At 58.3% G+C, this 14,153-nt stretch overlaps 1 protein-coding gene across 25 annotated transcripts in view; it reads left to right on the plus strand.

Moving 5' to 3' along the window:
- Window positions 1-10,785: 10,785 nt before the first annotated feature.
- The window catches only part of ACBD6 (acyl-CoA binding domain containing 6), an 89,835-nt gene continuing 86,467 nt past the window's right edge, over window positions 10,786-14,153 (plus strand). For 22 of the 25 annotated variants that reach the window (XR_012674562.1, XM_075156808.1, XM_075156821.1 and 19 more), the window contains exon 1: window positions 11,183-11,427. Coding sequence is in view for 22 of the 25 variants with exons in the window: in XM_075156808.1 (XP_075012909.1) it covers window positions 11,221-11,427 (207 nt within the window). In the remaining 3 variants the exon portion in view is untranslated. Of the gene's footprint in view, window positions 11,428-14,153 lie in introns of all 25 variants that reach the window. The other 3 variants (XM_075156823.1, XM_075156813.1, XM_075156814.1) reach the window with 3 other exon arrangements.

Genomic DNA, 14,153 nt, shown 5'->3' on the forward strand with positions numbered 1-14,153 from the left:
CCCTGGCGCAACTTGAGGCCATTTCCTCTCGTCCTATCACTTGTTACTTGGGAGAAGAGACCAACACCCACCTCGCTACAACTCCTTCACCAGCTTCGTTGCCCTTCTCTGGACACGCTCCAGCACCTCCATGTCCTTCTTGTAGTGAGGGGCCCAGAACTGAACACAGGATTCGAGGTGCGGCCTCACCAGTGCCGAGTACAGGGGCACGACCACCTCCCTGCTCCTGCTGGCCACACCATTTCTGATACAGGCCAGGATGCCGTTGGCCTTCTCGGCCACCTGGGCACACTGCCGGCTCATGTTCAGCCGGCTGTCAACCAGCACCCCCAGGTCCTTTTCCTCCGGGCAGCTTCCCAGCCACTCTTCCCCAAGCCTGTAGCGTTGCCTGGGGTTGTTGTGGCCCAAGTGCAGGACCCGGCACTTGGCCTTGTTGAACCTCATACATTGGCCTCGGCCCATCGATCCAGCCTGTCCCGGTCCCCTTGCAGAGCCTTCCTACCCTCCAGCAGATCAACACTCCTGCCCAGCTTGGTGTCCTCTGCAAACTGACTGAGGGAGCACTCGATCCCCTCGTCCAGATCATTAATAAAGATATTGAACAGGACCGGCCCCAGTACCGAGCCCTGGGGAACACCGCTCGTGACCGGCCGCCAACTGGATTTAACTCCGTTCACCACAACTCTCTGGGCTCGGCCGTCCAGCCAGTTTTTTACCCAGCGAAGAGTGCACCTGTCTAGGCCGTGAGCCGCCAGCTTCTCTAGGAGAATGCCGTGGGAGACAGTGTCAAAGGCCTTACTGAAGTCCAGGTAGACCACATCCACAGCCTTTCCCTCATCCACGGGTCACCTGGTCATAGAAGGAGATCAGGTTGGTCAAGCAGGACCAAGAAGACCTCGACGTGGCAAAGCTGCTCTCTGCGGCGGGGCAGAGCAGCTCCGCAGAGGCGGCGGGGGAATGGCTGCTCTCTGCATCCTCCCCTGCCCTGCCCTGCCCTGCCCGGGCGGTGATTCCTGCTCCCGAGGAAGTGATTCCTGCTTGGAAAGGAAGGGGGGGAATAAATAAATAGGGATGTAAAAGCAGGTCAGGGGCAAGCTTGGCATGGAACGACGAGGGGATTTAGTAAATCACACCAGGAGACGCTGCCCCGCCTGCCAGGATGAAGAGAGCAGCAGCCCTGGGCTTCAGACACCCTCGGCGTCCGCCGGCCACCCCGAACCCTCCCGTGTCTGCTTCATCGATACCGGCCTTGAGAAACGCGATCGATGTATTGGATTTCCCAGAGACAGCGGTGCAAAATGCACAAATCCCCTGGCAGCTTGAGCTGAAGCTATGGATTTTTCATATATTCTCCCTCCCTGCCAGGTCCCGGCGGAGGACGAGGGTGTGATTATGAGGATGGGGAGCTGGGGGGGTCCCAGTCCCCAGGGCAGAGGCAGTGCACGGGGTCAGAGCGGGAGCAGCGCAGCCCGATCCACTGGGAATTGCTAGGACATTTACACACCCAGGCAAGCTGTCTGCGGCAGGTTTTTTAAGCCAAGAGGAGCAATGGTTTCCAGGCAATAATAATGCACTGGATGGGCCTGATTCCAGTGGCAGGGATGTCGGTACCGATCTGGGCTCTTCCAAGCGTTGTCCCAGCAGCCATAACCTCCTGCGGCTCTTCCGAGCAGGGTAAGATGATGCTTTTGTCCCCGTTTCAGCGGGAGCCAGGATGAGACCTGCCAGGAGGGGACGTGCCTCCCTCCACCTTGGCTGCAGGTGGGTCACTTTACCCGCCAGCTGAATTTGATCCGTCGGGACTTGAGCCCATCACGGAGGTGGATTTAGGACTCAAGATCCCCAACAGCCAGACCCGTGGTGGGGAGCGATGAGGATGGGGCAGCCCTGTCCCCAGCCCTCAGCTCATGGACATGTGGGTCTGTGGGCAGTAACCGTACCCTGCCTGGCTTATTTATCGCCTCCCCTGCACTCTCCAGGGCAGGATTTGGCCCGCACGTTGCTCAGCCAGTGTCAACGTGCCTGATCTTAAAAATCCCAAGGTCGAGCGACAACGTACCCCTGGCTGCAAGCCTGCGTGTAGAGGCAGGATTGGTATTGAAACGCGTAGGGATGCAGAAACACGAAGCAAAAAGCCAAACCAGCAGCAGCTCCCCTTTGCTGGGAGCCTGCCGGGGAAGCAGGGGGGAGCGGGGCTGCCTCCGCTCATCGCCTGACACCCCCGAGCAGGCTGACCTTTCCCAGGCTGACTCACGACCGATATATGCACGGCAGCGAGCAGGCGGCAGCTCCTTGCTGCTTGCGTGCCTCCCTTCCGCATTGCTTGAGATGGCAGGGGTGTCCTGCCTGGAAATCCAGCTGAGGAATAAGGAAAAAAAAAAACCCATCTGCCAAGATGGTTTAGGTCAAGGTGCCCCTGCCAGGTTGCTTCCAGCCCCGCTCCTGCGCTGGGAAGGGTGCGGTGTCCCCCACCGCCGTAGAGGGACCAGCCCCGGGGAGCTGTGCTGGTGGTGGCTGGGCCGGGGACTCGCCGCGCTGTCTTACAGCCGGGAGCAGATGGGGGGTTTCACGCCCTTCGCTGGCGTGTAAGTGATTGCTCCTGGATCATTTCCAAGACGTGTATATGTGTCTGGTTTAATTTATGCACGCTTGCTTTGTGCGAGAAGAAACCAGCTGACCAGTGGTTAAAAAAACTGACCACCCCGAAAAGGTCTAAAATTAGAGAAGAAATAAGAGCTGCTTCCTCCGAGCCCCGGAACTGCCTGGGCTGCTTCCAGGAGAACCTCGGGAAGAGCCTCTGACCTCCCTGCTCCGGCCCCGGCACTGCCCTGCTGCTAAATCCCCCTCCTCACCGGTTGCAGCTCGGGAGAGCGCAGCGTCCGTCCCCCCAGCACCTCCTCCCATCCCTGGCATTGCCCCACCGTGCCCTGGGGCAGGATGGACCCTTATCCCTTTGGGATGTTTTCCAGGGGACAGGGGCTGGTAAAGTGCCAGGTGGCCTTGGGACCGTCCCCGTCCTGTTTACCCCAACTTCGCTTGCCTCCTTAAACTCTCTCTCGCCTTCCCATCGCCATCCTGGCTGCCGGCTGCTTCCCAGGGGGATAAACCCACCAAACAGCGGGAAGGGAGGTGACAAGAAACAGCGTCCCCAGAGCTGCTGCTGCCGCACAGCCAACGCCACCGTCACGCCGGAGCGGCGGCAGGTCGCGGAGGAAGCACGAGATATGGGCGCACCTCGGTTTATCGATGCCGCAGGCACCAAGCTGCCACAGGCTCACTAAAGCGGCGGGGCGGCGCTGGCAGCGGCACCGTGCCCTTTGCAGGGCACCCGGGATGGGGAACCTGCCCCGGGGTGGGGACCCTGGCACCTCTGCAGGCATCGCACCCCCTGAACGGTGCCCGGCAGCTGGGGTGGGCTCTGCAAAGCGTGCCGGGGGGCCGGGGGCACAGCTCCCATCACTTCCCTAGATAAAAGCCAAGCAGTGCTTTATTCCCGTGGGCCAAACCATGAGTGACCAGCTCCCTCCCTCCCAATTCCCTGGGCAGGAGCAGCTCTCTCCCCCTCTGCTCCGGAGCCAGCTGGATCCAGGGGCATGGAATAGGGCTGGGGGAGCCACCTTTTTCGGTTCGACCCCCTCGGTTGACTCAGACAATTACCGGGGCTGTGCCTTGCTGCTGGTACCAAAATACTTTATGTTTGGCGAGTGGTCCCCGCTGGGAAAGGAGAGTAGACTGTACCGCTGTGTGACACCGTGCGTTGGTGTCACCGCACGCTAGAGGACGTGTCACGGCGATTCTCTGCGCTAAACCTGTGTCCCTTAACCAGCGAGTCTATAATGGCAACAAAAAGCTAAGTGCAGGCGAGGTTGAGGGGTGTGGTAATAGCTATGGCAGAAATCTCCACAGCTGGTTGGACTTTCTGGGAATTTTTGGAAACGTTGCCATAGCTTTGTGGGTTTTTAACAACCTCTGAACCTTATCAAAGTGCACAAAAGGCCACAGGCTTCCTATTTGCAAGGGCTGCATTAGGAAAACAACAGCCGCTCCTGCCAAACCCGGCTTGACCCTGCCTCTTGGCCCCCAAACCTCGCCGCCGAGCCCTGCGTCATCGGCACCCTTAGGGTGGTCACCTCCTGCTGATGACCCAGTGCGTTGCAGGGGACGGACCTTGTCCACAGCAAGTCCATTTGGTGATCTCCTGGCACAGCACTAGGTTAGGCTCTTTCTCCATGGAGGGTCTTGCTTGGCCTGGAAGGAATTCCATGTCTCCAAGTCGCATTCCCTTATGCGTCAGGGCTGAGCGTGTCTGTAGGTGCCGTAACACACGGCTCCGGGTCCTGCAACCTCGGGACAGACCTCAGATTGGAAAGAATCATGTAAAGCAAGTGGGGACACATCCCAAAGGTCCATGTGCCACCAGAGCAGAGAGCGAGAGGCTGCACAGCAGCTGGGTTCCCGGCCCGGCCGCGGGCTGCGGAGCGGCTGGGCTGAGTTCCTGCTGGGGACTCCCCGTCTGGTCCCAGCCAGCTGGTCGGAAAACAACGGCTCTGGTCTCTGACGGCAGCCGCGGACCAGACACAGTCCCCGGCTTTGTCCTCGCTGTAGAAATTAGTCCCGGTGCTGCAAACCGCACGTATGCGGAACCCCCCCAGCATTTCTCAGTGCCTCTGATGCCAGCAGATTTGGCAAGGGTCACCTCTACAGCCTGAGATCCTCGTCCCCCGCAGTTCTTCTCTGGCTCCAGATGTCGTCGTGATTTTATCATACGTCTGGCAGGAATTAGGCTAAAACCCTTCCCTTGCACGCAGGGACCACCGAACGGGCAGGGGCAGGGGCTCTGACACCTGGGCTCATCCCAGCAGGGCGATGCGGAGGGGACGCCGGGTGTCCCCTTCCTCCGAACCACCCCAGCCTGCCCGGTCAGGACACGCCAACCTGCAACCCGAGCTCTGCCCGCTCTATTTTATGGCCAAAACAAGCCATAAATCTCCTTCCACAGAGCTGGAAGGTGCAATTGCTTTTCTGCGGTGCAGATTTTTCCTTGCACGACTTGTAGCATCACGTGAGGGAAATCTGTAAGTAAAAGTCAGGCTGGAGCCATTTATAACGGCAGCGCCGTGATTGTTACTGCTGACAGCTGCAATTACAGGCACTCCCTTCGCTCGCTCCTCGCTGGGGCAGAGCAGAGCCGGCACCGGAGCGGGGAAGGGGTCAGGAGCAGCTTTTCCGGAGCTGCATCCCCTCTCTGGTGGACCTTGTCACCCATGGGCAGTGCTCAGGGAGGGTTGGGGGGAGGGATGTGGGATGGGGAGTAACCACTAGTAAGGAGGGCTTGGGGAGAGATGCAGGGTGCTCCCCAGTAAGGAGAGCTCATTGAACACATCAGCTGATGCTCACCTCTGTGGGCAGGACATCAGCTGGGGCTCACCTCCATGGGCAGGACATCAGCTGGTGCTCACCTCCGTGGGCAGGACGTCAGCTGGTGCTCACCTCCGTGGGCACAACATCAGCTGGTGCTCACCTCCAGGGGCACAACATCAGCTGGTGCTCACCTCCGTGGGCAGGACGTCAGCTGGTGCTCACCTCCATGGGCAGGACATCAGCTGGTGCTCACCTCCGTGGGCACAACATCAGCTGGTGCTCACCTCCATGGGCAGGACGTCAGCTGGTGCTCACCTCCGTGGGCACAACATCAGCTGGTGCTCACCTCTGTGGGCACAACATCAGCTGGTGCTCACCTCCGTGGGCAGGACGAGGGATTGCCCCGGGGCTGTGCAGGGACAGTGGCCCCAGATAACCCCAAGGTGGGCTGCAGGTGAGGGCAGCATCCCCGGTTGGGTCGCTGCCGGGCCCATCTTGCCAACACCATGGTCTAGATCTCCTGCCTGTGAGATGTCACCGTGCTGGGGAGCTGCCAGGGGATGTGAGAGCCGGGTACCTGTGCCCGATGCAACACGGGAGGGATGCAGAGCCAGGCATGGTGCGAGCAGGGGATGGGTGGGCAGCAGACCTTGCCTGGGGCAGATGGAGAGCAAAAGGAGGGACGTCTGTGGCCTTGCAGTGACAGGGCAGTGACAAAGAGAGCCATTGCTCGCTGTCTGCTGCTGCAGAGACGTGAGACGAGGGGGAGCTGGCAAGAGGCAGGGGAGCGTGGAGGTGGCAGCCGAACCTCAGTGGGGCTTTCCTGCTGAACGCCTCGGCTCTGTCTTCTCAACGCGGTGTCAGGGGAACCGAAACATCCCAAAGCGAGCTAAATGTCACAATTAGCTTAGGTGAAAGAAAAAACCCTTAAGTGACTTTTTAGTTCGCTGTTTTCAATGAATAACACCTAGGGTTTTGTTTCAAAACTAAGGGCTCTGCTGCGATTTTTGCACATGCATGAGAAAAGATGAGAAAGAGGAGGGATGGAGCAGGAGGCTGAGAAAAGTGTAAGAAAAATGAAGCTTTGTGTGTTTGTTTCACACCAAGCAAAACACTCTAGGTCAACCAAACCAAAATTTCTCCTTATGTTTTTCGTTTGAATTTCGAAAACAAAATACCATACCCCAAACCGAAGAGACTTAGTGGTGAGATATCTCTCTCCATGGAAAGATCCACTATTTGCACAGCTCCGGCTGCAACCTTTGAACCGCTGGCCAGCTGCCCTGTTGCAACCACGCTGTTGCTGATATCAGCCCAGCAAGGCTTCAGGCACGCTTGGGGAGCAGCGCTTGGCACCTGGCAGAGGAGTTTTTCCATCAGGGTTTAAGAGGTTTAATGATATGCCGGGGAGAGGAGAGATTTATGGACTTCTGAGGGGGGTTACGCATTCCTTTTCCATCGCGGCTACTGATTTGTATTCACCACGGCGCGGGAATTTATGGAAGGAGGGAATCGATGTTTTATTGATATCTAAAAAACGTATATGATGGATGTGCTAATTACATGCTTTTCTCCCAGATCCTCTTTATTATACACAAACAAACGGCCCCGGTGCTATAATGAATGCAGGTAAAATGTGCAAGGGAGCTGAACACCGTGGAGGTGATGCACGCAGGGGAGACCTTGCTTATGCCGGGGCAGAGACCTCGGCCCTTTGTTTAGCTTCTTCCCCGGCCAATATTGAAATTTGTTTTCCCGTTGCCTGTGACACTATTTCCATTTCATGGAAATCACCTCCCTTGTTAGGAACAGGGGGGCACGGCTCTCGCAGCCGTGCTGCCGGCTCCTGGCTGCTACGGCATCTATCAGCTCCTGAAAATATTAAGCAGGGTGTGCGTTTGCTCTGGCTTCCTAACAGAGGACACATGCACAGGGTGAAAAAATGAGCAGGTTATTTTTTCATCTCTCTGCTAAAGCGGTGAGCGTGCGGAGTAGAGGGTGCAGCGGTGGGTGGTCGTCTCCCCTCCTCCTTCTCCCACTGCAGGAGCGAAGGCAAGGCGGGTGCCGTGACATGTATCGTGTGTAGCGATACATGTAAAAAAATCCCCATTCCAGATGCAAACCACAGCTCGAGCCAGGCACACGCCACCCCATCGGGCGCTGCTCCAGCCCGAGCCCCATGCGAGCCCTCCTCCCGCGGGTCCGGGCGGGGAACATGGCTCTGCTCGACGCGGGGAGGCCGCGGGGGTCTGCTTTCTGCACAGGGGACGTGGGGTTTGGGGAGCCACCAGAGCGGTGAAAGAACCTTCTCGGTGCAGGACCTGGAATAGATGCAAGAGGTGGTAGCACCATAGTAAAGAAGGTGGGATAAAGCACGGAGCCCGAAGCATCGCGCTGGCGTGCTGCCTGCCAGAAACTCACGGCTTGGTTTTTTACGGTGAGGACTTTGTGATCTTGAGGGCCGGCAGAAAAGCTCTTGGCCATCAGCCTCGTGTCCCACCAAGAGAAGGCTTTGGCGGGCAGCTGCCACCCGCACAGCTCCAGGCTTTGTCAGTGGGAAAAGCCTGTCCCAGCCTGGGGGTCCCCGGCTTTGGGGGAGCTTGGCGGTGCCCCACGGGCGTGTTTGGTAAAAGCAAAGGCTCACTCAGGAGTGGGTCCCTCCTGTGCCCTGGGCACGGGAGCTCCCGCACGGGGCGGGTGGGAGGCACGATGGGGAGGAGGCTTCTCCCCCCGGGGCGCAAGCGCAAGGGGCAAATCTCCCAAGAAGAAGCGATGAGGGAGACAAAGGAGGCGAGAGCGGTGGGACGAGGACACACACAACGCGCAGCCTGAAGGAGCTCAGGAGACAGGAGGGGACATTTATTAACCAGAGGCGCAGCAGAGGCGACGCGTGCCGGGTCAAGGTGTGCTGTGCCACGGGAGGGGAGCGTGCCCGGGCTCTCCCCCTGCCCCTCGCCCTCGGGAGGACACGCGCGTCCCCCGCCCGCAGCCTGCTCCTCCTCCATAGACAGGTGTCTCCCGCGGTAAAATGCACGGCCGCAAACGAACCGGCTCTTAATTGCCTCTTTCTCCTTTTGTTGTTGAAAAAAACCCATGTAATCATAGCTTAGCTCGCAGGGATCCCTTCAGATGTTCCTTTCAGGCTGGCCGGGGTTTGGTGTGCGCAGTGGCCTCTGCCCTCTGCAGAGGGACAATGACAGGTCTCCAGGCTGACCGGCAGGATGGATATGATAATTATACGGGGATATTTTTTCCTTGCTCGGCACTGCTGGTCCCAGCCTGTTATTGTGTCTCCGCGATCCCAGCGTGGGACCTGGGGCTGACCCACGCGCGCAGCTCGTGCAAGGGCCCTGCAGGATTTTCGTTACCACTCGGAGCTCGTAATGCTTCTGGTTTTGTGCGCTCTGCAGCCAGGGGCTGGGAGAATGGACCGAATTTGGCCCTGCTCATACTGGGATGACTGGGGCGCTCCCAGCCCTGCGCCGCTTCATGTTTGCAGGGGTTGTTGGTGCATCCGGCGCAAGGGCATCGGCACTGGCATCCCCCGAGCCCCAGTCCTGCCCTCTCCCAGGCTGCTGGGGACCAGCAACTAGATAAAGATCATCCCGCAGAGCCGGCGCAGCGTGTCTGAGCCCAGCATCCCCAGCCTCAGCGTTTCCACGCCAGGCTCCTAAAACCTCCACGGGTGCCTTGCATCAAACCTGCTCCCACGCCTGCCAAAGCGAGGGGGTGGAAGGAAGGATCAGGCCCTCGGTGCAGTCGCTCTTTAAAAAAACAGGCAAGGAAAAAGTGAGGGAGCTCTATTAGGAGCTGTAAGTGCTCTAGCAAAGCAAACCCAGCAAGGTAGCGAGGCCTCTCTCACCATGGAGACGAGCCGGAGAGCGCGCGGAGGCTGTGCACTTCGGTTAATTTGCTGCAAGTACTTTTGCTAAGCTGTTCAGGGAGGGTCTCATCCTGCCAGCCTGCCCCTGTGCCTGTCCCTTGTCCAATGCCGGCAGGCTCGGACCAGGCGATGCTTCCCCATGGTGAGCGGGGCCGGTCGGGACGACACAGCCAGCTGGATGGAGCCCATCGGCTTCTGGTGGAGAGCGGCGGGGAGGACGAGTTCGCTGTAAACATTGCGGTCTGTTTATGAGGCTGGGTGTTAATCACGCACCAGAGAGGAGTTATTATCTTTTATTTGCAAGCGGCAGAGCCAAGCTGTTTCCGTCTTTCCCCCTGCTCCTGGTTCGAGCCCGGGCTTCATCCCCCCTGCACAGGCAAGGAGGCTGCGGGGGCTGCAGACCCCCTCGCAGGGCACCCTCCGTCTCCTCGGCAGGCAGCCCCGGGCAGAGCGGGTGCTTGCAGGGACGCTCCCAGCTCCGGCTCCGGCACAGCCGAGCCCATCTCCGTTCTGGTACCGAGCAGAGACTGGGGCCGCACCGCCCCTCTCACACGGGCTGGGATGCAGGGGTCCCCTCCTGCTCCGCGCAGGGCTAGGGTGTAGCTACTCTCCCGTGGTTGGACCCTGACCCCCTTCTTGTTCGCACAGCCCAGGGACGTTGCCATAGCTTGGTGGCCCGGTGGCAGAGTGGTGGTGGCCCTGCAGGGCCATGTCCAGGGGCTCCGGTGATGCTCCAGCTTGCTGCCCTGGCTGTGTTGGGGCTTTTTTCCCCCTGAGCAAAACCTCTCACACGCAGTGAGGCAGGGAAGGGGCTGTGAAAGGAGTAAGAGAATAAAAGCCAGCTTATTTCTGGCTCTGATGGAAGGTCTTTTTTCCACAGCTCCTGCATTTTCCCCTGCAAGCCCCAGGACGGGAAGACGGGTGCGTGCATTGCTCACAGGCTGCGTGAATGAGCCTGTAGTGTCTGGGACGTGGCCGGGACACCACAAGTAGCCGTGCGGATGGACCACGTCACGCGTGGGATGCACCTCCATCCTCATCCTCGCGCCCGGGGGAATGAGAAGAGCGCATCCAACACCCCGTGCTGCGGAGCAAGATGGGGACCTCTAAAACCACGGTGCAAAACCCCCGGCGTGCTGCTTGCCCCTCTTCGCCTCAGCGTGCCCACCCATAAGACGGGGTCACGCTGTGGGGCAGCCCCCCCCGAGGCGGCCGGAGGAGGAGTGGGTCGGGGCACTGCCAGGGTGTCCGAGGTGTCCCCGGGGGACTCAGGGCTGCCATTTGCTGAGGCCGGGGGTGGAGGAGGGAGATGGACTCGACAGCTGTGCCAGGGAGGGGGGAAAACTTTCCGCCCGAAGTAGATACCGGGCTAAATATAAACCGCCTTTGGGATGGCGCTTGGCCGGGACCCCCGGAGCGGCGGGCAGGGCCGGCACCTCGCACTCGCACCCCGGGAGGATGCTGGCTGTCCTCCGGCACCCGCCACCCAGGGCCGGGGGTTCCCCCCGCCTGGCCCGGAGCCGCGGGCGGCCTGCGAGTGCCCTCCAGCGGCAACTGGGAGGCGGCGGGTCCCCCCCCCGGCCCGGCCCCGCGGGAGCGGTGGCACCGGCCCCCGGGACGGCACCTCGGGGGACGCGGGTCCCGGCCGAGGGCAAAGCGGGGTTTGGGGGCGCGGGGTGCCCGGGGGGGGGGGGGCTGACGTTCGGCAAAGCTCAGGGGCGGGCAAAGCTTGGGGGCGCGGGCAGCCCCCTCGTCGGGTGCTTGTGTTCGGTCACCGTCAGCAGAGCGGCGGGCGAGGGGTTGTCGAGCCCAGCTTAGGGGACGCGTCTGCTGCTCGCCGACATGCTGCACCTGCACCCGCGGCCCCCACGGAACTCTCGGGCGCGGCGCGCGTTTCCCGCGGGCGGCCCGGCCGCGCGTACCGAGGCGTGAGGGGGACCGGCGCGGCGGGCGGACCGGGCGGGCGGCGGGCCGCCATGGCGTCGCCCCCGCTGGCGGCGGCGGTGGTGGCGGCTGCGGCCGGGAGCGGCGGAGAACCGAGCTCGGGCTCTGAGGAGACGGGGACGGCGCCGCCGGGCCGCGACCTGGCCGCGCTCTTCGAGCAGGCGGCCGAACGGCTGCCGGCGCTGCTGCCCGCCGCCAGCAAGGAGCAGCTGCTCTACCTGTACGCCCGTTACAAGCAGGTGAGGCGGGACCGGGGCGGCCCGGCACGGCCCGCGGCCTGGGCCCCGGCACCCCGCGGCCAGCGCCTGCCTGCGGACGAGGCCTGGGCCCCGGGCGGAGGAGCGGGGCGGGGGTCGGCGCGGTACCCGAGTGGCCGGGCCAGGGGCTCTGCCGGGGCCGCCGGCCAAGGGCCTGGGCGGCCGCTGCATGAAACGTGGCGATGCCAAGTAGAAAAAGTTGTGTCAGGGGGTGTGGGGAGCAGGGGTGCGGGCAGCTCTCTGCCCAGCACAGAGTGCGGTGCCGCTGGCTTTGCCTGGGGTAAAGGTGGACGAAGTCTGATGGGAGAGAGTCGTCCTAAATTCATCGCTAGTTCTGGTTCCTCGCCTTTCCCCTCGCTCAGCCTGGACAGCCCTAACGCCATGCTGCTCGCCTCTGCTGCGGAGACATCGGTTTGGCTTCAGTGGACCGCGCAGTGGATTGCAGTCGGGTGTTGGCGTGGAGGATTTGGCCTTTGTCTGTTGGCTGTGACAGGTCACCGGTGGGTTGGTGGCCTGTCCGAGTGTCCACTGAGTCCTTGCGGAGCGACTCGTTTGGTGGATACAGCTGCCTCGCCTGCATCTGCCGGGCTCCTGCGTATGACAAGGCGACCCGGGCAGGCTAGAGAAGGTGGCCGAGTGGTTTGCAGCGCAGGGCTGGCGCTGGCGCTCACCTCCCCGTTAGAGACATCGGGGATCTGCAGCAATGACCCAGGTGTGAGCATTAAATCTTTGGGGGGTTGATGTGGCCAAACGAAGGATGTGCCTGTGCAGATCTGTCTGTGGAGGGCCTTAGAGTGGGCTGGGAAAATACACTGGTTGGTTGTAGTTATAATGTTGAACTGACTCCTTTTCCCATTCAGTCCCTGTGAATTGAACGGGGTGCATCCTATGGGGATACACTATGTATGGTTTTTGCTGCTCTTGTGGGAGAATTTATGTAAAACAAACCAAAAAAACACCAATTTAGATACAAAGGACTGTAATAATCACCTAAACTGGAGAAACAGAAAAATTGTAAGTATTGTTACACCTGGAAGACTAAAGAGTAAAAGTACAAATATGACTCAGGTGTGTAGCCAGAGATGCTGCCTTGACTTGAAAACTGAATGTGGAATTGAATCCCACCTGTTTGGATTAATAGTTGAAGTTGGGTGTGCCCATCTTCCTCATGATTTTCCTCCCATATGGAATACCCTTGTCCTACTACTGCCACTTATAAGTGCTTTCATTTTTTAATGCAGTATTTAATTATCCTCTAAGCTCCTAGGCTGTGGTTTGTGGACATTAATTGTATTGAAAGCAGACCGGTCATGTAAGCTTCTGTTTTCAGATTTTTCTTGTGCTTAAACAGGTCTCTCTTTCCCATTTTAAGAAAAAGGAGGGTAGAAAAAAAAATACTAGGAGAACTTTTAAGAAGAACAAGACTATGCCTAGGATGAAATGAAGAGAAAGGGTGTTTTTTCTCTTCTGTAATTTTTTTGTCTGTATTCTCAGGAGATTTGTTGCAAATAACCTCTTATTTTTCGCTCTGTTGCAAATGCTTTGTAACTGTCCCAGGTGGAAATGGGAAGGCATTACTTGCATACCAGCTTGTGATTGTCAACACACTCCAGAGGGTTTCCTGGTGTTAGCTCTGTAAGACCAGTAAGGTGTTTAATGTTAAAAATTACTTAAATCAGAAGCTATTTCACAGCAGTTTTGATACAAGTCAGAAAAGGTGATAATTAACACTGTCAGCACAGATTTCCAGCTGCCTTCAGCTGAAGGGAACAGGGCACTTCTGTCCTCTTCTCCTGCCAAGCAGGATGCAACAGCAAGCGCGTTTGTGCTCCTTGGTTTCAGGCGGTGCTTGGCTCCTGGGTTTCCGTGCCTTTGGCTGCCCAGTGCTGTCCAGAAAGGTGGCATCCCTGTTACACCGTGCCTGAGAGAGCAGCGCTGGCGGTGGAGACGGGAGAAGTTTGCTAGCACAGCTACTGCAGGATTATGCTCTGCTAACTTTGTGTTTTGCAGCATTGTGTGCTTTAAATCAAAATGAGGGCGCTTAATGCAAGTTTTCTCTGTTTAATTATACCAGCCATATCAGTATGCATAATGGGCTGCTAATATATTACTCTGGTGGACAGTAGTATTGCTAGCACACAAAAGGTGCTGACTCAGATCTGTCCGCTGTCCTTGATTTGGCATCCTTGTCTTTCCTCAGTTTAGTGTTTTATGTCACTAAGGGCTTTGATTTAAGATACAGCACCGTCATAAAAGAGGTGACAGTAACAGCTGAGCTCTCTGTTAAAATACTGTATATTATTTATTTCAAACTGTTTGGGTATATAGGCTTTTTCCTGGAATTTTATTACCTTTTATTGGAGGCCATTTCAGGATTTTATTACTTTTCTCTCTGATTTTGTTTATGTGTCAGAGACTTGAAAATAAGGGAATTGCTTAGTTGTCATCTCCAGTGAGGTTTTTAGAAGATGTTGCTGAGTTTACGACTCTGCCCCAGAAGAGGAGGAAGAACAGACTAGTCGGTAGAGCTCTGGACTGGGACTGATTTTTCTGTTTCTCCCCCTGCTTTCTGTGTGGCTTTTTGGGCAAATTACTTGAGTCTGTAGTGGTGAAGTGAAGATAGCGCTTGCCTGTCGTGTTGAGGATGCAAAAAACTGAGGTTCAGAAACTGTAGTAATGGAGACCAATGTAGTGGTCATCATTCAGAG

Source organism: Calonectris borealis, chromosome 8 (assembly GCF_964195595.1).
Source record: "Calonectris borealis chromosome 8, bCalBor7.hap1.2, whole genome shotgun sequence".
In the NCBI taxonomy this organism is placed as follows: domain Eukaryota; kingdom Metazoa; phylum Chordata; class Aves; order Procellariiformes; family Procellariidae; genus Calonectris; species Calonectris borealis.